The 26,272-nt window shown below is 32.3% G+C and overlaps 1 protein-coding gene across 2 annotated transcripts in view; it reads right to left on the bottom strand.

Moving 5' to 3' along the window:
- The window catches only part of LOC115881693 (GTPase-activating protein CdGAPr), a 128,640-nt gene extending 105,129 nt beyond the window's left edge, over nt 1–23,511 (bottom strand). The window contains exons 1-2 of one of the 2 annotated variants that reach the window (XM_030899290.1): nt 3,434–3,620; nt 1,497–1,556 (exon numbers count right to left, since the gene is read on the bottom strand). In XM_030899290.1, coding sequence (XP_030755150.1) covers nt 1,497–1,541 — 45 coding nt within the window. In that variant the 5' untranslated portion in view covers nt 1,542–1,556; nt 3,434–3,620. Of the gene's footprint in view, nt 1–1,496; nt 1,557–3,433; nt 3,621–23,386 lie in introns of those variants that run through there. The other variant, XM_030899292.1, reaches the window with a different exon arrangement.
- Nucleotides 23,512–26,272: the final 2,761 nt, after the last annotated feature.

Below are 26,272 nucleotides of genomic sequence, written 5' to 3'. Positions count from 1 at the left end.
AAAGTGTAATTTATTTCAAAATAAATATACATATATAGGTATATATTAATATCGAAAAACATTTTTATTCCTTAACACCAATTTAATCATCACATACATATGTATAAACATTTATTTACGTTATTTCAAATGAAGACCACAGGAAAAACCAGCTTTGTTCATTTTAACTGGAGCCGAGAAAATGCAATTACGAGTGAACTACTCTGGTTTTTCTCCTGTAGGGCAAAATAACTAAGCTGTAATATCTCTGGGACTAAGCATATTATTATTGCTTTCTTTGATGGTGCCTCGAATAATGCTAACACTTGCCTATAAAATTGTCTCGCTATCAATTTCTATGAAAATGTAACATATTATCTGTTTTTTTCCATGTAGTCTTCAAATGATCTAAAAATTCAGCAGGAATGATCCATTATGCAGCAAACACACGGATGTTGAATCATGGGAAGCTTTTTTGTGGGCATTTCACAAATGATATGTCTGATCAAAAACTGAAAATGCAAAACAGATAGTAAGCTTTATAAATACATACATATATATAAATAATCATACCTACATCTATTTATGTCGTACAATCCAACCGATATTTTAATATCCTAGCCCAAGTAAATAATCAAAAATGCACTTTTTATATCAAAAGCAGAAATGTTATCAAGGGTTCCAATTAATATCCAGGATTTAAAAAAACACGATCCTAATTTTATTATTTTTCTAAATACGTATTGTCTGATAGGCAATTACAAAATATAAATCTGATGTAAATAGAAAAATAAAGTAAAAACTGTAAAAACAGGTAAAAACAACAACAAAAATTCTAACCAAAGATTTAACCGTCATACGACATGAGCATCACGTGATTGCACAATACCCAACGATAGGGTACGTACCTCTTTCATCTGATTGGACGGTTGGTTGCGTATTTTAATGTATCCTGTCTAAATCAACTCTTACTCACGAGATATCCGATCTCATCCGGCCTCGAACTGAGCAGTATGTGTCAATAGATTTTACACTTTTGCCTTTATTGGACAACGGCACGATACAGAGTTTCGAACCGGTCACCCGTCCATCCACTGGTATCGCCTTACGTCGCTTAACTTCGGTGTTCTAATGGGAACCGGTGTTTCGACGTAGCTAGGCCGTTGCCCCTCCCGTCAACTTCAAAAATTCAGTTTAGGTACTTTTTTACAGATAGTTTTCGCTGTACAGGCTACCACTTTGGCGTTAAGTTAACTAAAGACGGCAGCTAATTTTGACATTATTTGATATTATGTTGACAGGCGTCTACTATGTTTAATATATAAAAGACAACCATCGTAGTACCAATTTTCCAAGTAAAATATGCTAGCAACGACAAACAAAAGCACATGCGTGATATTTTAGTGATAACACATTACCTATGACACGGAGTGTTCAAGAAACTCAAAAAACGGTTAATAGGGAGCGCTCTAGTCAAACCAATGCACACACAACACACAAATTCACGACTGATTTACTTTTGAATAGTTGACGCAGAAGATGTCACAACAGCTCAAGGTCATCGTTCATATAGCGTCCTTCAAATAAAAGAAAAACACTGAAATGCTTATTAAAAATGGAAAACTTTAGAGTGAGTGAGTAAGAAAGGTAAAAAAAAGTATGTTCTGGTGTTCTTTCACTGTGATGATCTCATACAAATAAAAAAGTAGAATCTATGTACTAACAAATTACATATATAGGGTGTTCTTTAATGACATGCTAATATTTAAGGGGGAGATTTTTAGACTTATTCTAAGAGAAAAACTTCATATGAAGCATCGTCCTAAACATCTTAAAGGGTTTTAAAGTCTTAATAATTTTTCGATTTATTATAATTTTCTTTCAAGTACTTTTAGTGATTCGAACGAAATTTTGAGGGTAAACGTTACCATAAGTGCTACATAGTTTAATGCCAAAAAAGTGTGGATAAATTCATCAAGGACGTGCATATGGGTTATCACTGGAATATTTTTCAAAAAAAAACATGTGCCCCACTGACTTTTTTCTTTTGATATCAATATTATGTGTGTCGTTTAATGCCAATTAAAAGTTATCTCTTAATATTGTGTCGAATTCGGCCTCCTCGATGAGGTAATCGCAATTTTATTAATTACAATTAATAAAATTAACATAAAAATAAAATTCATAAATTGTATATTTTACCTAATTTATTATTAAATATTATTACTATTAGTCCAACACACAGAAATTTCAAATAAAAAAATGGTATTTAAGATAATTAGAAAAAACCCAGTTTTAAAAAGATCCTGTAACTCTAAAACTATGCATTTCCATGCCCATATTTATAGGCACTTTTTTTCATATTTTTTTGATAAAGAATCAATAAGTACTTATTTAAAACTTTCGCAAGTTAATGATATTAAACATTTTTAAAGGTTTCTATTATAGACTTGGATCAAGGCAAATTAATAAAATTGTGTTTAACTCGTCAAAGAGGCCGAAATCGACAAAATATCAAGAGACAATAATTTTTAATCGGCATTAAATTGCTTACACTATTTCGCTAACAAGAGAAAAAAGCCAGTGGCGTACATGCTTTTTTTAGAAAAATATTCCAGTGATAACCCATATGCACGTTCCTGGTGAATATGTCGACACTTTTTTAGCTTTAAAATATGTCGCATTTATAGTAACTTTTACCCTCAAAATTTCATTCAAAACTATAATCAATCGAAAAAATATTAAAACTTTAACATCCTGTAGCTACGAAATAAAGCAGAATTGGACCTATGTTGATATAAAAAATAAATCTTATTTTTACGTAAGGAATCTCCCCACGAGAGATGGCACATGTTTTTTGAAACACCCTGTATACCGGAATATACAGATGTGCTAAGAAAATAACACACATGACCGTTAGTGTTTGTTTTCACGCCTACTTCTTACAGTTTTGTCTACTTTCTTAAGAGTTTAGTTGGAAAATTTATATTAAAAACACTGAAATCTTGTATATTCCTCCCATTCTTTTTATCTGTTACTTAATAACAGCAAAATAAAACACTAATTCACTACAATACCCAAAAACGCTTTACTTTTCATACCTACACTGGATGCACGTTTTGCTAATTATGTTAGCATCATCAGCAGATGATTAAAATTGATTTAATCATTTGCTGATGGTTAGCAAAACACGCGTCCAATTTTTAAAAGTAAAGTGTTTTGGTGTATTGTGGTGAATTAGTGTTGTATTATGCTGTTGTAATGACAAAGGTTCTAGTCAGTAACTATTAAAGTATCTAGAAAACATGTTTTTTAATTTTAAACAATTTTAACTTGCTATTTTATGAAATTCTGTGTATAAGTATCTTAGAACTAAAGTTCTTATATTTCTTTTTTTACAATATTTTACGTATAGAGACTATCAAAGCATCACAAGCACCAGACCTATTCTTACCAATCACTTCAAAACAGAAACAACGAAAAAACACTCATCAATTCTACGACCACTTTCACTCAAGTCCACTAAATACTTTTCCTCCTTTACTTCTCTCCCGTTTGACAGTTAACCGCCTGTCATCAGTCGCGCCCGACTGACAGTTAACCAGCCGCCCCGGATTAACACGCCCCTTTTGAAATCGGGTCGAAAAAAAAAGAAAATGCCGAGATTGAGCGCCTGTGGCGACCCGTTCCCGTTTCCAGACTGAAATTCGGCGTCCCGACGTCGGTCGTCGTCCAGAGACGCTCCGGATGGAGAGAGTGGGAGAGGGATAGAGAGATGGGATATAGGATAACCGGGAAATGCGGAAAAACCGGGAGTGCTGGAAGGATGGACGGATTATGGTTCAAGGTTGCCGGTTGGAAATCGATTCGGTTTGGGCGCCAGAATAGATTAACAATAATAACTAATTATAGGATCAAATAGAAAGAATAGAAGAAAATTATAAAATTAAAAAAAAATTTGACCATACAATTTATCATCGTTTATACATGCTGCATGTTTCAAAAAACATGTGCCATCTCTCTCGGGAAGATTTCTCACGTAAAAATAAGATTTATTTCTCATATAAACATAGGTCCGATTCTGCTTTGTTTCGTAGCTACAGGGTGTTAAAGTCTTAATATTTTTTCGATTAATTATAATTTTCTGCCAAGGATCTTTAGCGTCTTGAAAAAGATTTTGAGAATAAAAGTTACTATAAATGCGACATATTTTAAAGCTAAAAAAGTGTCGACATATTCACCAGGGACGTGCATATAGATTATCACTGGAATATTTTTTTAAAAAAAGCATGTACACCACTGACTATTTTCTCTCTTGTTAGCGAAACAGTGTAAGCTGTTTAATGCCAATTAAAAGTTGTCTCTTGATATTTTGTCGATTTCGGTCCCCTTGATGAGATAAACGCAATTCTATTAATTTGCCTTGATCCAAGTCTTATAGCAACCTTTAAAAAAAACTTAATATCATTATCTTGCGAAAGTTTTAAATAACTACTCATTGATTCCTCATCAAAAAATATGAAAAAAATTTCCTATGCATGGGTATAGAAATGCATATTTTTAGAAAATTTTAATAAATCGAAAGATTATTAAGATTTTAACACCCTAAAAATGCACAATCTGTGTTCTATCAGTAAGGTATAACACCAGCCATCTCAGAAGCACGCCCTGAATCCCAATGCCAGACAGTTTTTTGATTAAAATTTCATGGTTCACCCTATCGATTGCCTTGGAAAAATCGGTGTATATAACATGGACGTGAGCACCCTCCTCAAATGATCCCAAGAGAAAATCTGTGAATGTTAGCAATTTAAACCAAAAACTCGTAATACAAGACAACCAAAAACTCGTAAACTGTCAAAACGAATGACAATGTCAGGAAATAAATAAATAAATGCGGCAACTTGACATTTTTTACAGCAGGGCTTCCACCTGAATCCCCAGCAGGGAATTTAAATTCCAGTCAGTACAGTCTGAGAAACGGATCTGAAACAACGGGGCAACGGTGAGGGGATCGCAATTTTCTAAAATCAGGACCGATTTCATTCATAAAAAATCCAGGAGCGTGCGGTGTTTCATAAAAATATATCAGGAATTTTTATAATATTTTCCAGTAAAGTTTATAATATTATTTTACTTTAAATGTACCTATATTTTGTTTAGTCATTTGCCAAATATAGTAATATTTATTAAAACGCGTGTACTAATTACAATAAACACAAATCAAGTTTAAGATATAAAACACAATACAATAACCCCGCCACTGGATTTTCAATAGTAGTGACCGTTTCTACTATTCCTAGAGAGGGGCATAAAGTTGGGGGTAACGGCGGCAAGACGTGCGAGAATCTCGACCAATCAGACTGGTTGAATCCGGGATGCCATGATAAATTTTGTCAGCGTTGCCAGCTTACCCTAAGCGGACATTATCTTAAGGAAATACTTTACCTTTTATAATAGGCAGAATAAACGAAAACTGTTAATTAGATAAATATACATTATTACAATAAGAACTACGTCAACATATTGCATATATATAATTATGTATGCTGAAATGAACTAAAATATATTCAATTTATAGGTAATATCGAGCAACTTTGCTTTTCTATAATTAAACGTGACAACATCGACTTTTTTTGCCCGAATTCCTTTCGCTGTTTTAGATTCGTTTGTCAGATAATAAGCTCGGCACCGAATATGTCCATGGTTGGCAACAATGAATTTAAAAATCGCGCCCTCGATTACGTAACTAAAAGTTCAATTGGTATCGAATATAGATCTATAAGGTCTACAAGCGTAAAACTGACGGTTTGACGAAGAACAGTTTAATAAAGCACACGAAAACTTAATTCAACTTTTTTACGTATTTCGTATTGTTCCGGTATAGGTCTTTTATCGTGAAATAATGGTACTTAACCGACCATCCTCGTATGTTACTCTATTATAAAGTGATACTCTGAGAGACCGAAGTGCAATATTGCAGATGTCTCTGCATCAAAATAAGTGTGCCAAGTCTAGAGTAAAGGTCGGTAACGGTCTGCGTCCTCGTCTAGACCTTCGATGGTTGTGCGGATATTAAAACAAAAATAATACGAAAAGTGACTTGGAATATATTATTAAGCGCAAACTTTTTGAGGAAACTTCAACAAATATTTTTTATCACATCAAGCTATGGAGGCGAATAAAAACTGTGATGCTCTAATAATCTAGTTGGCAAAAAAATAAAATTTTATGTCAGTATCACAAATTATATTTGACAATAAGTTTCATAAAAAGCTTAAAAAATTGATAAAAAATTTAAATTAATTAACGTTCGGTATTTTTTATTGATGCCCTCTAACGGACAAACAAAGCACCTTTGTATAAGGTAAATTATGTGCATTAATTTATTTTGATTAAAAAAGTACGCACTTGTTCTATGTCTACGGAATATTGTAACTCCCGGTTATATCGTAGGTCTGCTGCTTAGAAAAATAATTTTTTACAATTTTAAAATTTTTACAATTTTAAAATAATTTTTTACAAGAGACAAAAAATGTAGTAAATACTAGAGAGACCATTTTACGAAAAATCAATTGGTCGTCGGTTGAGTTAGAAAATATTTATACTAAAATTTATGTAGGGGTGGAGGTAGTTTTCACCCTCCGCCTGCTTTTTCTTGATTATTGTAAAAGTCAAATGTTAAAGCATTTGCAAAACATAGACACCCAAAATATCAATCAAATCGGGATAACCGGTTCTATAATATCTGAAAAAATGTATCTATTTTTTTAAAGTTTGATGCCCTTTAGCACAGAATATCTAGCTACGCAATCAAACGTCAGGAAGTGATTTTAATTCAGCTCGTAAGATTTAACTCCAACTAACATGGCAAGTTAAATACTTAAACGTTTGAAAAAAGATCTCTAATGTATTTTAATATGTTTAAATGATGTAGCAAATTTGAAGCTAGGCTTTATCAGGAAATATTACAATATAAATTACACAATGGCAACACTGCATAAAATTCTTTTAAATTTCGTTTGTAGAAAACTCTTTTCTTTTAAATTTATCGCCCTGTGGTATGTAGTAGTAAAACTACCACATCAAAATATCTGATTTGGAGACAGGCTTTTAAAGCCTGTCTCCTTTTGAGACCTACGATTTTATAGGTACATGTAACGAGGCTTCTGTTGCGTAGCTAGATATTCTGTGCCTTTAGTGATGCCCAATGAACTTATTTTGATTCCAAGAATACGTAGTAGTTCTATGTCCACGTTGGACATTGGGACACCCTGTACATAAATCCGTCAGGCGTCGTCTTTTGTTTTTAACCAATCTTATTGGTTCATTTCAAAAATGACAGATCATATTTCAATAATCATATAATCGCCAACCTTGTAAACCGACGTTGACAAATTTATCACTTATTAAATAACTTGTAAAAAATAGACTAACCCCCCAAAGAAGTTAAAACCAACGCAATCAAACCTCTGTCGTGCAATTTTGTGCATCTAGCCGAACCGTACAACTTTACCACCCGCAGTTTTGCGGGCGTATAAACGATAATCGGTCGGGTATTTCGCGTGCAATCTAAACAAAAAAACTTACCCCAGAGACTAACCAACGCAATCAAAACACGCCTACACAATCAAAAAACGCCTACTTACCGACAACTATAAATGAATAAAAAAATATAAACAGCTGTAAAAAAATAAAAAGTTCTGTATTTGTCGGGGTTCGATTCCGGGACCCCCCGCTCCCGAAGCAACTGTCCAGGACTGTCCTCCCGAAGCAAAGCCACAGCTGCTCATGCAAACTCATGATACAATTAACAGATTATTGTATCATGATGCAAATTTGGCTATAGCTAGGTGTTACTTTCCGCCGTTCGACCAAGGACAAATACGCACGTCCAACTATGCCGTTCCTCCAATATGACGACCGCCAGTAAAATTCGGCAATATTGGTTTGGCGGGGAATTAAGGAATCAGTTTCAATATGATTACTGACAGAACGATGAAAAACCCACATCTTGTCAAATTAAAGGTCATTATAGTGTCAATTTATGTCAAAAAACCGCCGTTCTGGAAAATGATAAATATTTCCGATAGAGAAAATTCTTTTTTTTTAAATAATCTTTATGTTCTTTAGTTCGAACATTGACTTGGGATTAGGTGTTTTACAAATATAAAATTTCTCACAAATAATAAAATTAGTATAACAAATCGACATCACTACAGAAAAAAATACAATTATGTAGTTAATTGCTTAGGAAAAAAATGTGAAAGTACGTAATGTACGACAAGGAAATGTATAAATGGCAGTAATTGTGAAAATAGCTTGTAAAAGTTAACTTTACTTATTCGAATCAGCAGATTGCTACGATATTATCACAACACATAAAATATTTTTATTCTTTGTGCACGAATATACTTGACAAAAAGTTAATATCACTCTTACTTCACACTCCATGAAGAATGTATATACTTTACCATTATGATCTATTCAAAAATAAATCTGTCGACTAGATATACTATTTCGACATTTCCTGTGTGGCTTAAAATTTGATCGTAGGTAGGTAGCTATTTCAGTAACGGATATATCGTTCATCTTTAACTAATTCGTCCCTGGTACTGCCATACGACCAAAAAAAAAAATCCCAGTAGCTCGAAGCCCTAAATCTTAACTTAAAAATACTAAGTAAAAATTGTATTTGTCATCGATAACATCGGCTACCGTAACATCGATTTTTTTTTCCTCAAACGGTAATGTATGGTTTAAAGTCTGACATTTTTTCGACTCTTGCCATATTCTGCTAACGGATGTTCGTTTGTTTAGTTCCATTGAACGTTTGTTGAAAAAAAACACGGAGTGTATCGTCGTCGAACACATGTTCCCTGTCGAAGCGTATTGTTTGCTCTTTTTTCAGGTCGTTATGTGGGTTGGGGTACTGTTCCGTGAGCTACATAGCGTCGTACTGTTCGATTTGTGATTGCGAACAAACGGTTAGAACTTGGTCGGGAGCGGACAACGAGAGAGATTTTCAACCATGCCATTACTGTAATATCTTTTGGCTTTTGACAGTTAAAATTTGAACGTTTTTGACAGTTAAAATAAGATCAGTGACTCAATTAACGCCATATTAAAATTTGACCCCGTCGTCTCTGAAATATTCTTCAAAATACTTTCAATTTTGGTATTATGGTTATTTTCTCTAGATACAGCTATATTGATTATTTTCTCTAGGTATATTAGAAAACAAGGTTAGTTAATTTTGGCTTGTTTTCTCTAAGAGTTTAAATTGGTGAAAAAAAAAATATTCAGTTGCAATTGGCGCTATTAAGAACACCTTGTCCCAAATAACGCCAGTTGTAATTTCGATGAAGAAAAACACAGCAGACAGCAATAAAAGTTTTGTTTTTCTTAAACTTTAAAATAAAAAAAGGTATAATACCTACTCATCTCAAAAATTCAATAACAGGAGTTGGTAAACTAACAATCATATTTAAAACAAACCAATGATAAGTTATTCCCTTCAGATAGTCCTACCCATTCCTCGTGGATGTAACAATTACATACAAGATAAAGACGCATGTCGAGGACATGGTCTTCTTGATAAATAAAGCCAAATCAACTTTCTTCGACTTCGATTAATATTATTTGTTTTCATTTAATTCTGTATAGTTCCTAACAACGCCAGGTGGAAGATTTTTTTCATGGGCGTTATTAGGTGTATATGTTTTAAAAATATCTGTTATTGGTTTGGGATAAGCTTCCCCTGTTTTCATTAAAACTATTATACTTACAGTAATGTTGTGCGAACTAACCAGAGGGTACCTTCATGTCACTAAACCGAATTTTACAGGTTATTAAATAGAAACAATCTTACATTGAAAAAGGCACTTTGCACGTTATTTTTAACGGTAAAATAATGCAACAAACGTAGCGGCATCTCTTGAGTGAAAAGAAAAGATTTATATATCTGGTTGTTTTCTCTGATATAAATCTACAAAATTGTGATGTACTGTTTTTTTGCAATTTTACTACAATCGCCAAAAATGGCAAATGCCGAAATTAGACACCTGGCGTTATTTCGGTACTGACCTTAGCTATAGAGTGTTATAAAATGCTTAAGAATTATACAGGGCGAGTCTTAAATAAGTAAAAATATTTTTAGGGGTAGTATATTACGGTCCCAGAAACACGTTTATGAGGAAACACGTCTATTTTTTTTGAAAATTTGGAATTTTTTGAATTTTTTTTAAATTTTTAGTTGAAAAACATATCTTTATAATATGGCAACATAGATAGTAGACCCTGTGGTTCTCAAAATTGAAGCAAAAAATAATACTTTTTCAAATTTTCAAAGTAAGAGAAAATATGTTTCTTTTATCGAGATCGGACTAGCCCTAAAAATATTTGCACTTATTTAAGACTCACCCTGTATATAGGAACATTCTTCGAGGAGAATAAAATGTCAAGAACTTCTAATTAGTACAAAAAAGTGGAAAAACTAAACAGTTACATTTTTTTAAATTTTATTCCGAATCTTATCCTCGTTTTTTTAATCGCTTATTAATGGAGAAAAGTAAGAATTTTAAAACACATTTTCACACTTCAGAACCACGTTACCCTTCCTTCTTCTCTATAATCAGTGTTGATTTTTAACAAGTTTTAAGTCTATTTTTATTAAATGACGTGTCGCCAAAATTATCAATTGTCATTCCCCAGCCGTCTTTGACGCTGTTTTTTTTTTTCGATTATATGGTACAACTAGGCATGATTTGTAGAATTCAAAACAAAAAAATATCAGTAAGTAAATAAAAAATGTTTTATTATATGTATATTCCTATTAAGTTATTGACACTTATTGATATGCTCAAATGTTATCGAACCAGATAACTACTAATGGACAGGTCTACAATATCCAACATTATTTGTATTTGACTAATAAGTTTAAACACACCTTGCTTTACTACACAAATAATAATAAGATAAAGCGATATTAAATCACCATTCATAAGTAATAAAAATCAGGATTCTTTTGAAGATAGTAATCGAGTTTATTGAACCCCATTGAAAAAAAAATAACGTAAACAGTATTTATTATAATGCAAAAAATAATTACCTTCAATGCTTCAATCCTTTCATTTACACATTCCAATCCTTTTAAAAAACAAATAAGTATGTTTATTAGGTATTATGTTAATTTTAGTCACTCGCTTTTGAAAAGTCGTAGGTTTGCTTACAATAATTCGTTTCCACTATTTCTAAATTAATTTATTAGTTTGTAAATAATAGTAATTTTGAAAATAAGCTGTGGCTCTAATTTTTGTTTCATCAAAAGGCCGTAGAGGGATAAATGCACCGAATAACTTTAATAGTCCGGATATTCTCTAAACTGGGCACTCCAGTAATCCGGATACTGCTATTATTCGGGCATTTTAAAACATTTATCCCTGAAATCAGAACGTAAAAAAATTGTATGCGAGAATTTTCTAATCTGGACAAGCAAAAAAGTTTACGTTTTGTTTATGAACTGAGTCTTTATCATAGTAGAAGGAAAAGAGTAGTTGCACTCCCCCAAATATTTTCTGCCAGTTTTTACAATCTGTCGAATATCGGCAGATTGCAGAGCGTTTCAGTTGAGTTCCGTCCGTCGATCTGCGAAGTTCGAGCGTTGCGTCCCAGCACAAAGACGGATTGACAAAAAATGAGTGCCTTACTGTGTGCTGTTATTGGTTCTAGTAATAATTCAAAAAATTATGCTTTTAAGTATATTTTGGCACCAGAAATATGAGGATTTTTGTGCGCAATTACTAGGGTTCAGAACCGGAAATTCCCGGTTCTTTTGAGATATCAAAGAACCGGGACTCGAAATTATTAATTCCCGGTTCTTTCAGTACCTTCGGGACTCGGTAACATTAACTAAAGAAATATTCTTTTATTACGTGAGAAAGCAGTGATACTATTTCTCATTGTTCTTCTTTCTTTTCTCTTTTGAAATTTCTGTAATGTTTATTAGCAATTATTGAAGTTTAAATATGTTATTTTATTATTTAGTACAATGTGTTGTTCAATGCATGTTATCCAATGAAAATCACCTAACCAATATATTACTACAAAACAAACACATTAATGTTAAAATTAAACTTGTTTTAAATTAAAAAAAAGTTGTAAAAAATCTCTGAAATAGATAATAATATAAAAATATGTCATTATAAATTTTTTCCGCATTTCTTCCCATCAGAAGATTTTCAGATACAGAAGAATTGTTACTTACACGAAATGTGAAAATATTCTTTTTCAAGCAAATTTTTACTGGTTGATCAATGTTTTTTTATTTTATTTTATTGTGAACTCATATTTTCCTAATTACATCTCTGTGAAACTATGGCGAGTGCCACGACTATACTTTGCCTAGTTATAGACCACGACTATACAGCTACGTCAGTGGTCACGAGACGCGAGAACAAGGTCATATAAAGTGGCAGACGAGGTGGCAGAAAAAGAACAAGGGATTTGACAAGGAGTAAAGCTACTAGTTTCCTTATTCTATGTCTTTATTTCTACATTAGATTCTTGAGCTTCTTAGACGTAATGTTTCCAATCAAACGAGCACATAAGACACTTACACTCACCGAAAAATTCAGCTTAAAAAATTATATGTATAGGCTTGGGGTATTCTCCGCCGGTGCTGCCACCATCGGAGAATATCGTAAACAATCGGTATACACAAATACACAAACTGAAGAAAAGTTTGAATCATCTGCTGATGATGCAAACATGGTTAGCTAAACGAGCGTCCAATGCAAAAGTAAAGTGTTTTGGTGTATTGTGGCGAATTAGTATTTTATTTTTCTTTTTAGGAAGTATAATTTGTGAAAATTCTAAAAAAGTAAATAATATGATATCTTCAGTAGGTCAAACTTATATTATAATTTATTATTGAAGCTAATAAAACTTTTTAGATGAGTCAACTACGGTAGCGAGCAGTGAGTTTTACACCACCGTCTAAAGATGTCGTTTTACTTTGGTTTTAAGCACCGGTTTTGCCAGTGGGGCATAACTTGGACTATTTCGGCTATAACAATTTTTTTTGAATATATCGGATCAATATACGAGTGCGTCTCAAAAGTGGGCTCACCCCTATAACTTTTTTTTTAGTTAAAAAAACGAAATTTGTTATGTAATTTGGTATGACATAAATTAGGATGGATTGACGTATCCAATTGTTTTCGGTCACTTCCGGGTGCACCGGAAATGACTACAACTTTTGATTTTTAAATGGCACCCCCGATATTTTTTTACTTTATTCGATAGAAAATGTCACTCTGAATAGAATGACACATCATATGTCAACTTTTGACATTTTCGCATATGGTTTATTTGAAATTATAACTTGCGGTTCGTAACGAAAATTTGACTTCAAATACCAAGTGTGTGGTATCAAATTATTCGCAAAAAAATGCTTTTTCCAAATATGCTAATGAGCCACCCTCGTTCCATTTGAAAAAAAATGAGTTATGATTAAAAATACGACTTGAGAATTTTCTAACTGGCCAGGACAAGCCACTAAAAACATTAGACAATCAAATCTATTTTTCCAAGGCTCCTTGATGAAGAATAATTAGTGTTTTTGACATAGCACTCTGGGGGGATTGAATTTTAAAATTTATTTTTTTATTAAGCGAGAATGTCACAAGTTAACATATGATATGTCATTCTATTCAGAATGTCATTTTTTATCGAATAAAGTAAAAAAATACCGGTGGTGCCATTTAATAATCAAAAGTTGTAGTCATTTCCGGTGAAACAGGAAGTGACCAAAAATAATTGAATACACCAATCAATCCTAATTTATGTCATATACTAACATACAAAATCTCGTTTTTTTATCTGAAAAAATAAAAAAGTTATAGGGGTGAGCCACTTTTGAGACGCACCCGGTATTTTGATCAAATCGGTGTGATAAACTGTGAAGCTTAAAATGTTGTTTCGGGAGAGTTGAATATCCGGGAAAGTTAAATTATTCAATGTTATTGCACCCAACAACGCCCTAATTACGCCCTCCTTTACGCGTTGACATTTTTTCGGCAATTTTATTAACATTTGAAATTGTCACAACATAACGCCTAGTTCGGGTTCATTTTCACCTATTTTTGCTACCTGAAACAGCCTCATACCTGAGTGTTTTATAACGGTTTTATAGTTTCAATATCCAAACTAAATAACCTTAAATTATCATGACAAAACCACGATTTTAATATTATTTGAACGCGATGACATAAACGGTAATGGGACTGCGTGAAATACTTTATACCCGGCACTTCTAATTTCTGCCGTTCGAGCGCGACGGTCGGAATTTATAAAATGAACTTAAATACACTCAGTCTATACAACAACATTAAAAAGCACAGACATTCTGGCTAGTTCAACGAGCATTATTAATGGGTACCACAATTTGTACCATTTCTGCTACTTGTCAAACGAAGAGTAGCTCGATTTCGTTGAAAACGCTGATCCAATTAGTACGTTCGTAAACGAAATGACAACTGCGTAATTAGTTTTAAATAGAAACACACTTTCCAGATGCCCCCAGTTCTTCGGCCGCCGGCTAAGAATAGAGATAAAAGAAAAGTCCTGTCCCCCCAATGCCATGGCTATCGGACCCGACAGAAAAAGTTGACAGGAAAAACACGAACATTAAAATGTCAAAGCTAAATAAAGAGCTTCATAAACAAAGTGACAGGTCTCGGAAAATACGTTCAGGTCTAAAATTAGCGCGGGTAAATTCCCATCTAATGGTCCTATTTCAAAACAATATAATACGCTTTGAAGTATAAGAAGGTGCGATCTACATAAGTTATTCTGTTATAAAATGACAGATATAATATGTACAGGGTGACTGAGGGGGTTAATTTTTTAGCTGGTTTTACCAAAAAATGTCAAACGGAAAAGTTTTAGAGAACGTTAAGATATACAATTCAAAATTATTTTTGAGTAGGTATACGGTATATTTTTATATTCTGTGTAATATTCTATAACTTTTCCTATATTATTATTTTACATATCTAAAAGTAGTAGTTTTTGTAGTTTGTTAAAAAATTGTCAGTGGCGCTATTATTTCTGAAGTTGGAGTACCCAAATCTGGCAAGAGAGTTTTATAGAGGTGAAGAAAATGTAAAAGATATTGGAGTTAGATGCTATAGAGTGTTCAAAATAAATTGATAAATTTGGACTATTTTCAATTAAAAATATCATTTTTTTAAAATGACTCCTTATAATATACAGGGCGTTTCAAAAAACGTGCCATCTCTCGTAAAAATAAGCGGTATTTTTCATATCAACATAGGTTCGATTCTGATTTGTTTCATATTGTTGTTCAAACGGCTCAAAAATCAGTTTTTCGCAAATATCTGCCAAAATATGCAATTTACAAAAATTTTCATGGAATAAAAAATGAAGCTTAGGTAATTGCCTACAAAAATGATCCTTCTGATTTTTTAGGTATTATTTGTAGTTTTCGAGATATTCCGCCTCGAAGATCCCTGAATTTTCTCTCCTAAGGCTCATAAGCGTATCATTGATTGATAGGACAAATTGTATAATAACTCGGATAAAATTTAATATTTTAGTAAGTTAATAACAGCTATCACATTTTGGAACTTGTCTGAATTTTGTCATATTTTATGAAAATAAAAAACCGGGCAAACATTCCTTAACCCAAAAATGTTCAGATTTTTACAAACTTATTCATATTTTCACTAATAGCTTATTTGTCAAGATTTTTTTAACAGCTGTTCTTAGAATCCCTGGAAACAACTCAGAAAGTTTGAAGTATTTGTTTAATCACATTTTAATAAACAAAAAAAAATTATTCGCGAGTGGCGGCTTTTCCGCTTTTTTTGGGATTTGCGGAAAGTGTCGAATAATCGAATTCTAAGGACCTAATCTTCCATTTGGCGATCATGAAAATCATCTACATGCTTAGTTCAGTCATTGGGGATTTTTGCTTGGAAAAAAGTCAGGAAGTTTTGCAACTTTGCAGTTTTATAGGTTTTTGGGGTCCCTAACTTAAAATCCATAAAATGCACATTTCCAGACTTGCCGCCGGCGCCGCCATCTTGCCAAGATGGCGCCCAAAATCGGTATTTTGTAAACATCTCGAAAACTATGCGTTTTTCGCGAAAATTTGAGGAGAGCAAAATTAAAGAGAATAAAATTTCCTATAAAAATGGTTATACGAAAATTTTCAACCGTTTAGGCACAAAATCCCTGAAATTTTTACAATTTTGCGTAAAGTATGATGTACATAATATAGTCGATTTTCCGAAATCAAATGTCGATTAGGGTTCACTAAAACTAGTTTCAGTTTAGTTTCTTCAATTTTGTCATAAAACAGTGGGGTATCATTAATTCTTAATTAATTTAATTATTGAAAATGTGTACTTGTTTCCACACCACCCAAGAAGTAAAGTACAAGGCGCGTTTATTTTAACGTGGTCTCCCCGGAGGCCTACTCCACTAGATAAATTAAAAACTTTAATTTACCTGCACTAGCCCGACGGATCTGGCTCATTGATGTCAAAGTCGATCGTGTCTGCTATGCTGGGCTCATCAGGGTGGTCTCTCAATTCGTCCAACTCTTCATCTTCAGCCGCCAGAGGGATATCTACAGGCAAGTCCAACTCCTCTTCATCGGATTCGTCGAGTGACACTTCAGTGACGTTGTCACAGGATTTCCCATTGCAGTATGCACAAATCATTGAACATTTAATCCTGCTTTTCTGCATCCGCAGGCTTTACCATAGTTGTTGATTTTGCATTTACAGGATAAGAATGCCAATAGGGATTTTGGAGCTGGATCTTTCCACGTTGTGACAGGAGTAATGCCTGTTATCGTTTTCTTCCAACCCCATTCTTCGGCATGTTTGGTACAACCAGACCAATGCTGAACCTGGTGGTAAGTTCGCAATGAATGCTGTCCAGCACGACAATTCTTAAATTCTATTCATAAATTAATGAGAGAATTAATGATACGCCACTGTTTCATGACAAAATTGAAGAAACTAAACTAAAACTAGTTTTAGTGAACACTAATCGACATTTGATTTCGGAAAATCGACTATATTATGTATATCATACTTTACGCAAAATTGTAAAAATTCCAGGGATTTTGTGCGTAAACGGTCGACTTTAGCCAAAAATTTTCGTATAACCTTTTATAGGAAATTTTATTCTCTTTATTTTTGCGAGACTTGGGTCTTTTCATATCCTTATTTACTGGACTAGATGACAATTCTCTTAACAAGACAATGCACCCGTACTTACATGTAAATAAATTCGTACCCCTTGGTTTTTTGAACCACCGTGTACACGAAAACAAATAATGGCTTTCCGATTGGCCGACGCGACGGTTGGATGTAAAATCGGTCACTTTCACTGACTGAAAAATTGTGTAGGACTTTAAATAGAAATGGGCTAATTTGCATTTTGTGTAGCTGCGAGTGAAATTTTGACAATTATGGTGTAATCATTTATTTAAGAGATTTTTACACGCCGCATGGTAATGACCATGCGGGAGGAAGGTCTTGCACGAAGAACTTTCATCGGCTTGCAAATTTTTGGTTTGTTTATATGGATTTATATTCGGAGATTTAAGGTTCTACAATATATACATATTGTAGGAGTTAAATGGAAGAGCAAGGAGTTAAAGGGAGATTGATCCTTTTGTTTGGATTTTTTTGGTTATAGTATTTATGTTTTTTTTTATCAGCGTGTTATTTTTTTTATGTTGTAATATTTTTTTTGTAATAGTTCTATTTTTATTTAAGAATAAAGACATTTATTATTATTATTATATTATGATTAGTGATGTAAAATTACCGGTAATTTATTCTTCTTCTTAAGGTGCCGTGCAGATTCCTGCGCCTGCGTATCTTTCTCTTCCTCATCAGATGGTTCTATTTATTGCAGCGACTTTGAGTGCTTGGAAGTCCTGTATGCCTGTCCAATGTTGAATATTTCTCAGCCAGGATAGCTTCCTTCGGCCTATTCCCCTTTTGACCCCCTTGATTCTACCGTGGAGAATTAGACGCTGAAAGTGATATCGTTCTCCTCGTAGTATGTGTCCCAAATAGGCTATTTTCCTCTTTTTGATGATTTCGAAGAGTTCACGTTCTTCTAGACCAGCTCTTCTGAGAATGTCTTCATTCCTCACACGGTCGACCCAGGACACTCTTAGCATTCGTCGTAGGGTCCACATTTCGAAGGCTTCAATTCTGTTTATTGTTGCTACCTTCAGTGTCCATGCTTCCACACCATACAACAAAACGGATCAGACATAGCACTTCACCATTCTGTATCCAAGGCCGAAGTTAAAGTTCCTATCTGATGTGAAAAACCTTCGAAGTTTTAGAAAAGTTGTTCTTGCTTGCTCGATCCTGCATTCGATCTCCTGATCTGGATCCCACGTTTGGTTAACCATACATCCCAAGTATTTAAATTGTGCGAACTGCTTGATGACCTCTCCATTTAAGTAAATTCTGGTGTTCGGTAATTTATAAATCGATAATATTTCGGTAACATTGGTAATTTATAAAAAAACAGCTTTTTAAATAATATTCTTCTTTTTACAGTTTAAAACTGTAAAAACATTACAAAAAAAGAAAAGAACGTTTTTTAAACTTGTCAGAGACAGAGTGGCCTATGTTAAGCCTACCTCACACGATGTGGCAAACACCTTCCATCGTTAGACACATGAACGTTGGAGAGACACTTGTTAATTGCAATATTGTCGAAACCTGTGCCAAATGTTGGTTACAACGTTGGAACCAAGGTATAACCATATATAAAATTGTATCATCTCTTATCTTTAGTCTACATCTTGATTGGTAAAATCGGTGCTTATCATTTTGGATGATTCCTCCAAGATGATAAACAAATAATATCAGTAACAGCCACCGTGAGTCGAATATATGGAAAAATTTTGAGAAATAGGATCGAAAACGAATACCAAGAAATAGAAGCCGAAGAACAAGCAGGATTTAGAGCCGGAAGATCGACGGTGGATCACTTATTTACAGTCACTCAAGTAATAAGTAAAAAGAACAATCTAAACCAAGAGCTACATCTTGTGCTCGTGGACCTGCAGAAGACATACGACAGCGTTTCCCTTGTGAGACTTTCGGAAGCTATGGAAAAAACCAATATAAATGTAGAGCTAATAAAAGCAGTAAAATCATTATATAAGCAAACAAAAACTAGAATAAAAGTCGGCAAAAAGTTAACAACAGGATTTAATGGAACCAAAGGTCTGAAACAAGGGTGCTGTATTTCACCAACACTGTTCAAGATATAATATCTCGAACAAGTTCTCAAAGGTTGGAAGCAAAAATGTAGAAATATGGGAGTACCCATAGGGGATAACATGCTCTACACACTTTGCTTCGCGGACGATCAGGTGATCATAGCACAAGATTACGAAATTATATGACACGTAAGCTTATAGAAGAATATCAGAAATGGGGACTCGAGATCAATACTAACAAAACAGAATATATGTGTATCGGAGGAGAACAACAAGATGTTAATACTAGAAGGGAAGAAAATTAAGTGCTGCACAAAATACAAATATTTGGGTATGCAAATCACAAATGATGGACTGTTGGATACAGCAATTAAAGAACGAAACCAATTTGGAAGGAATGTTATCACGGTATTGAATGGGATACTGTGGGACAGAAACATAAACAACAAGAACAAAACTCTAATATACAATACCATCATAAAGAGTATAAAAACAACAACAGTTTGTTGTTGTGTATATATATTAATAAATAATATTTTCTTGCCTTTAGCTGTGTATTTTTTCTAATTTCGAAAAATCGAAAGTAGAGAAAAAATTAAAAAAAAAATATAAAGTAAAAAGAAAATTGTTTTGTTTGTCGTAAAGGGGGGAACCAAGCTCCACTCCCACAACCGGTTTCTGGGCCTACCCTTCATCAGGTTTGGTTTGAACCAGAAGTTGTATTTTTTTAAATGGAACACCCTGTAATTGAATTTTTAGTTTCTACGATTAAAATAAATGTAAATTTGATTAAGGTTATTACACTTAAACATTACCGTTCTTGAAATATTTTCAATTTTGTAAAATTGCAGTATAAATTTTAAGGCTTCATTTCTCCGAGGGTATCAAAGTTTTTAATACTAAATATTTACTGAAGTTTATTTATTGACCAGTTATTGTGTTGCAATAATAAAAATTATACTACCTTATACAGAGTGTCTAAAAATTTATTTTAAATAATTACTAGCTTTAAACGGCAATAACTTGTTTAATTTAAATGGAATACCCTGTATATTTTATGAGAATCAGATGCACAATTTAATTGTCTATCAAATTGTATTTTATCACTTTTTACCTATCCCTTCAAGTTTTCGTAGAAAATGCATTTTCTTATAATTTAGACCTCATTTATCAATATACCGGTGGAATATTGACATTTTAGATTGTTTTTAAAACAACAAATGTACAAAATGTACAGGCTAGTAATATTATCGTTTTTAGTAAAACGATGATATTACTAGCCCGTTTGTATGCAAAAAGAAAACTATTTAAATCTTTATAAAAGAGTCTACCATTAATTAAATATACCACCGGTATTTCCGCCCAAATACTAATTAATTACATACTTAATTGTGTTCGTTAATAAATTATTCTAAATAAATGTGGATTTGAATCAGCAATCAATATAATAATAAGTTATGAAAATGAACGTCTCTGTTGTTATAAATAAGCATTTCTCAAAAAATGAAATATCATTTTTAAGGTGTTTTTTTACCACACTGTCTAATACACATAAATAATTCAGTTTTTTAGTATTTGGAGCAATTATTATTAATCAACGCAAACAGTAAATTAATGTAGTTTGAATATTGGAATCATATTAATTGGACCTCTTTAACAAATATTTAATTTTTTTTTATTTTTTAATGAAATAAACGAACTATATTGACAATATTAGTATCTGTGCTGTTTAAAAATTTGGTACATCTTTAAAAATAATCTAAAATGTCAGTATTCCATGGGTATATTGATAAATGAGTTCTAAATTACAAGAAAATGCATTTTCTACGGAAGATTGAAGAGATAGGTAAAATGGTATAATACAATTTGATAAATTGTGCATCTGATTCTCTTAAAATATACAGGGTGTTCCATTTAAATTAAACAAGTTATTGCGGTTTAAAGCTAATAATATTTAAAATAAATATTTAGACACTCTGTATAAGGTAGTAAAAGTTTTTACAGCAACACAATAACTGATCAATAAATAAACTTCAGTAAATATTTAGTATTAAAAACTTTGATACCTCGGAGAAATGAAGCCTTAAAGCTATACTGCAATTTCTAAAATTGAAAATATTTCAAAAACAGTAAGGTTTAAGTGTAATAAACCTTAATCAAACTTACCTGTATTATAATCGTAGAAACTAAAAATGTAATAATATACAGGGTGTTCCATTTAAAAAAATACAACTTTGATATTTTTTATTTATTTGGGACACTCTGTAACTTGTAAAAATATTTTTAAATTGTAGCTCTAATAGTCCTTCAACGAACCCAAAACTTACAATTTGTAAAAATCTAATCGTTTAGCTACAATCTTCCGTGTCGTATGTGGTGAACAACCCTGTATATATAAAATATAAAATACTTGTAAATAAAATATCGTTAGAATGATTCAGTACTTCAAAAACGACAAGTACAATTGACATATAATATTTTCATCAAATTATTTCTATTACACCCCATACAAAGGAAAATTATTCATAATATCAATACTTAGTTTATTAACGTAGTTTTCATGTAGTTAATAAAAGTGAAAAGACGTAGTTTTTGAAGAAAAACTACACGTAGTTAATCAGGTAAATTACGTCTTAATTAACTACTTCCGAACCCTGACCCTGTCCACCTGTTCCGGTACCATTTTACTACGGTTTCACTTTATCTAGACAAAATGCATTAAAATACTTCGTATATTATAGATTAGTAATGAATACGGACATTTATCTATGTCAGATCTTTATCTGCAATGTATTAGTTGATATAGTCAAAGGATATTGAGTGGTAGATTTTAGATAACAAATGACCAGTTAATTTATAAAATATTGCATTAAAATGTTAAATCAGATCATTTGTTGCATATGCCAGAAAATCAAGAGACTGTATACTTTCTATTTCTATAGAAGACATACCGTATGTTCAAAATAGTCGTAAATTTACCTTGGAAATGAAGATCGGTGACATTCACCATTCACCATATAATTTTACATACAATGTCATAGACCGTCAATTCTTCGGTAACTTGACGCCATTTTTTTCAGTCATATAATACTTAATCAGTTCCACACGATGGAAAAAAAAACGGCGTCTCAGTGGCCTTTGCAATGACAACCCATGATCATTCTGATGACATTTATGATGACCCCTTAATATGACATGTAGGTATTAAAAGTTCACATAAGAACTTAAAAATGGATTGCATTGAGTATGGAACTCATTACTTTTTCTTCTAAAACAGGTACGTCTGTGTCTGTGTAAAAAATTAGACATACCTAGCTATGTAGAGGGAAAGCTTGAAGATATTTATCATCGATTGTCATTTCATAGGCCATTGTGATACCATTTTTTGTATCATACGGTTATTAGTAGTCTAATCTCTAGTTTATTATTTATCATATGGTATTAGTAGTCTAAAATCTAGTTTTACATCAGACTAGGAATCTACGGAATAAAATTATTTAAAACATATTAAGATTTTTAGAATTTCACTAAGCCAAAAGATAAGATATATAATTAGGTATTTAAAATAGTTATTATGTAACTTCCAAGTAAAATTTAATTAAACAAAGTTATACCTATAATGAGCTGAAAATCTAAAAATCACTGAGATAACAAATGGTAACAAAACAATTACGTGAATTAAAAATTCCTGGCAAAAATTGGCATTTAAATGATGACACTATTTACTAATTGCGAATCACGTAATAATTCTTTGTCGTAGCTTATAATCCAACTTAAACTAAATACAAACAGCTTCAAAGTCGGAAATATTCAAGTCACACCAATCCCAATCAACAATAATAAGCCATAAATTCAGTAATTAAAATTCACTTGATGAATAAAAACAGGGACGCCCGATTTATTAATATTTAGTCTCGACCCGTATTATTTGATTAAAATTCGGTAACACGCGATTAAAATGCAGTCTTGCCTTTTTGAAACTGATACGGCCCATTTTCAACAGCAAAAATGCACAAATACTGGTCAAGTAGAGCTATTCTGAAAGCGTAAACAGACCATCACGGGCTCGAATTTTCACACAAAGCTGCGTTTTCGCTTGAAATTTTCACTTACCCAACTATTGCCGAGGTCCAGTTAATCCAGCCGCGGAAAGTGCGACATTTTTCCTAGTCAAAACAAGCGAGAATTTTCGAAAAAACTTAACACAGATGCACAACTGTCACTAAACAAGGCGCTTCACGACCGACTGCCATTTTAATTAGGTGATTTTGACGTTTGTTAAATTGCTGTCGGCGCCTTCTAGCGTCGATGCTTTAGATCAGAAAACGGTTACGTTGCATAGGTAACCAGTAATACTCTTGACTCCACATAGGTACTAAAATTTAAAAATTTAATTTCTTAGTAATTTTTTTAAATTTTTAGTACAGGAATAGTTGAATTAAATACATTAAGATGAACTCCACAAAATAAATACTTTAATAAATATATTTATAAAATAATAATCTAATACTACATATTTACTTTCCTGGTTAAGTTTTATAAATTTTAAATTTATTATTCACTTCTGACAATAACTTATGTCGCTACTGTTGTTGCTACTGTTGTAGTTTCGGCATTAGCAATAGTTGTAGATGTAGGATTATTAGTTGTAGTTGCATCTATCTGAACTGTAGTGGTTTGTACTAAAAATAATAATTTTAGTATGTCCATCATGTCTTTTTCAAATTGTATGATTCAAACTTATTTTCACACTAAAGGCAAACTCCAGTGTAAAATGCAATACTGTCATGTTTTTTGTTTATTAAATATACCTTGAAATTATATTCTTAAAATTTAGGTATTTTATGTATAAAATATCTAAATTTACCAACCTGTAAAAAAATTTTCCCTGTAGGGTGGCGCACCTCATTCGCCTCGGTTGATTATACGAAAACGGAAAGATATAGAAACAAAATATTTTATGGGTATATGTGGCGAGGCAATGAGCACAATTTAAAATTATTTTGAAATATACAGGTTGTTTCAAAACCAAGATCCATACCAAAGTTATATTTTTTTATGGAACATCCGGTATTTTATTTCATTTTTGGAATCTTGGGCCAAAAAAAGGCATTTATTATAAGGGTTAAATATGTTTAAAATCTTTGGTTTTTGAGATATTTAAAGATATTTAAATTTGCATGCTACAATAGAATAAATTATTAACACCCTGTACATTACTTTTCAGAATTAATTCTTGTGCTGAGTTTGAAGGTAAAGAAATAAACTTTATTGAAAAATAGTGCTTCCTTAAATTTATAGAGAAGTAGGTATCAAAAATTACTGATCTATTTTAAGGATTTATTTTATATAAAAACTCCGTTATTTCAAATGCAACACCCTGTATTTTTTAAAACAAACCGAAGCAGATTCGAATGCTTTTTCATACTATATTAGGGTTTCCTATACCTATCTAGCTCAGATTTTGAATAAAAAGCGATTTTTAAATAATATTGCAATCAAGATGGCTGGTGTCGCCATTGCAATTTTCTAGTGACAGTTAGTAACTATTTTCAAAGTCTATTTTAGTTTATGGACATTATTATTTATAGTTTATAACAGTTTACTTATATTTACAACCTACAATAGTTTAATAAGAAAGTATTCATTATTTTATCAAGAAAAATAAAGCAGTATCTGCTGGTGCAACGAATGGATATGTTACTAGTGATTTTATTTTGTGAGGAAAATTGCTTCTTGGCCTCAAGAGCTTATGCTCAAAGATATCCAAATAGGAATCTTCCTGATAACACTTATCATAAACGTTCCTTTGAAAAATTACTTGTCTTATTTCGCAGAGCTGGTAGTGTGGTTTATAAAGTTGGAAGTGAAGAGGATGAGAAAAAAAGATGAGATGTAGAAAATCCATATATTAAGTCATTGTAAAATAAATCAAAGAACTTCTTCGTTTTTCTTGATAGAATGATAAATACATATTTAATAAATATTATTTATTAAACTATTGTAGGGTTAAATTAAATAAAAGTAAACTGGTATAAATTTAAATAAGTCCATAAACTAATTTCGATTTTGAAAATAGCTACTAACTCTCTAGCTAACAGGTAGAAACTTGCCATGTCGATACTAGCCCTCTTGGTTCCCATTTTATTGGAGAATTGCTCTTTATTCAAAATCTGAGCTAGATAGGTATAGGAAACCCCTATATATTATAGTTTGAAAGAGCATTTCAATCTGCTTCGATTTATATTAAAAAATACAGGGTGCTGTATTTGAAATAACGAAGTTTTTATGTAAAATAAATATTTAAAATAGATCAGCAATTTTTGATACCCCTGTATAAATTTCAGGAAGCAATAACATTTTTAAGTAAAATTTATTTCTCTAACTTCAAACTCAGCACAAGAGTTAATTCTGAAAAGTAATGTATAGGGTCATGATAATCTATTCTAAAGTAGCATGCAAATTTAAATATCTTTAAATATCTCAAAAACCAAAGATTTGACATATTTAACCCTTATAATAAATACCTTTTTTGGGCCCAAGCATTAACGGAACTAGCATTTTATCCTGGGGTGGGCCTGGGGGGGCCTGGGGTTAAGCCGGGGGTGGGGGGGCTAGGGCTATTGTTTTTTTAAAAATGAAAAATAATTTTAAAAAACACATTTTTTGAATAAAACGTTTACATGAATTGCTCTATCAATAAATGTCATAGACTTGGTTATCAAACCGTGTTCTCGTAGATTACTTAAATCTTAAATACCTACAAATTAAAAAAAAAAAATAACACATTTTTTGAACACAACAAAATAATACTAAACAAAACTAGAAAATGTCATTTTTACTGCCATCACAAGCAAATAAAAATTAATACGTAGCCAAGTGTCATAATTCAGGATTTCTCTGGGGGGTGCCCAGCAGTACCCAGGGGGGGCCCGGCACCCCCGTACACCCCTGTAGTTACGCCAATGGGCCCAAGAATCCAAAAATGAAGTAAAATAC

Source organism: Sitophilus oryzae, unplaced genomic scaffold (genome assembly GCF_002938485.1).
Source record: "Sitophilus oryzae breed Bouriz unplaced genomic scaffold, Soryzae_2.0 scaffold_172_pilon_pilon, whole genome shotgun sequence".
Lineage (NCBI taxonomy): Eukaryota > Metazoa > Arthropoda > Insecta > Coleoptera > Curculionidae > Sitophilus > Sitophilus oryzae.
The sequence above is the reverse complement of the archived record's forward strand: the minus strand, read 5'-3'. Positions and strand labels throughout refer to the sequence as shown.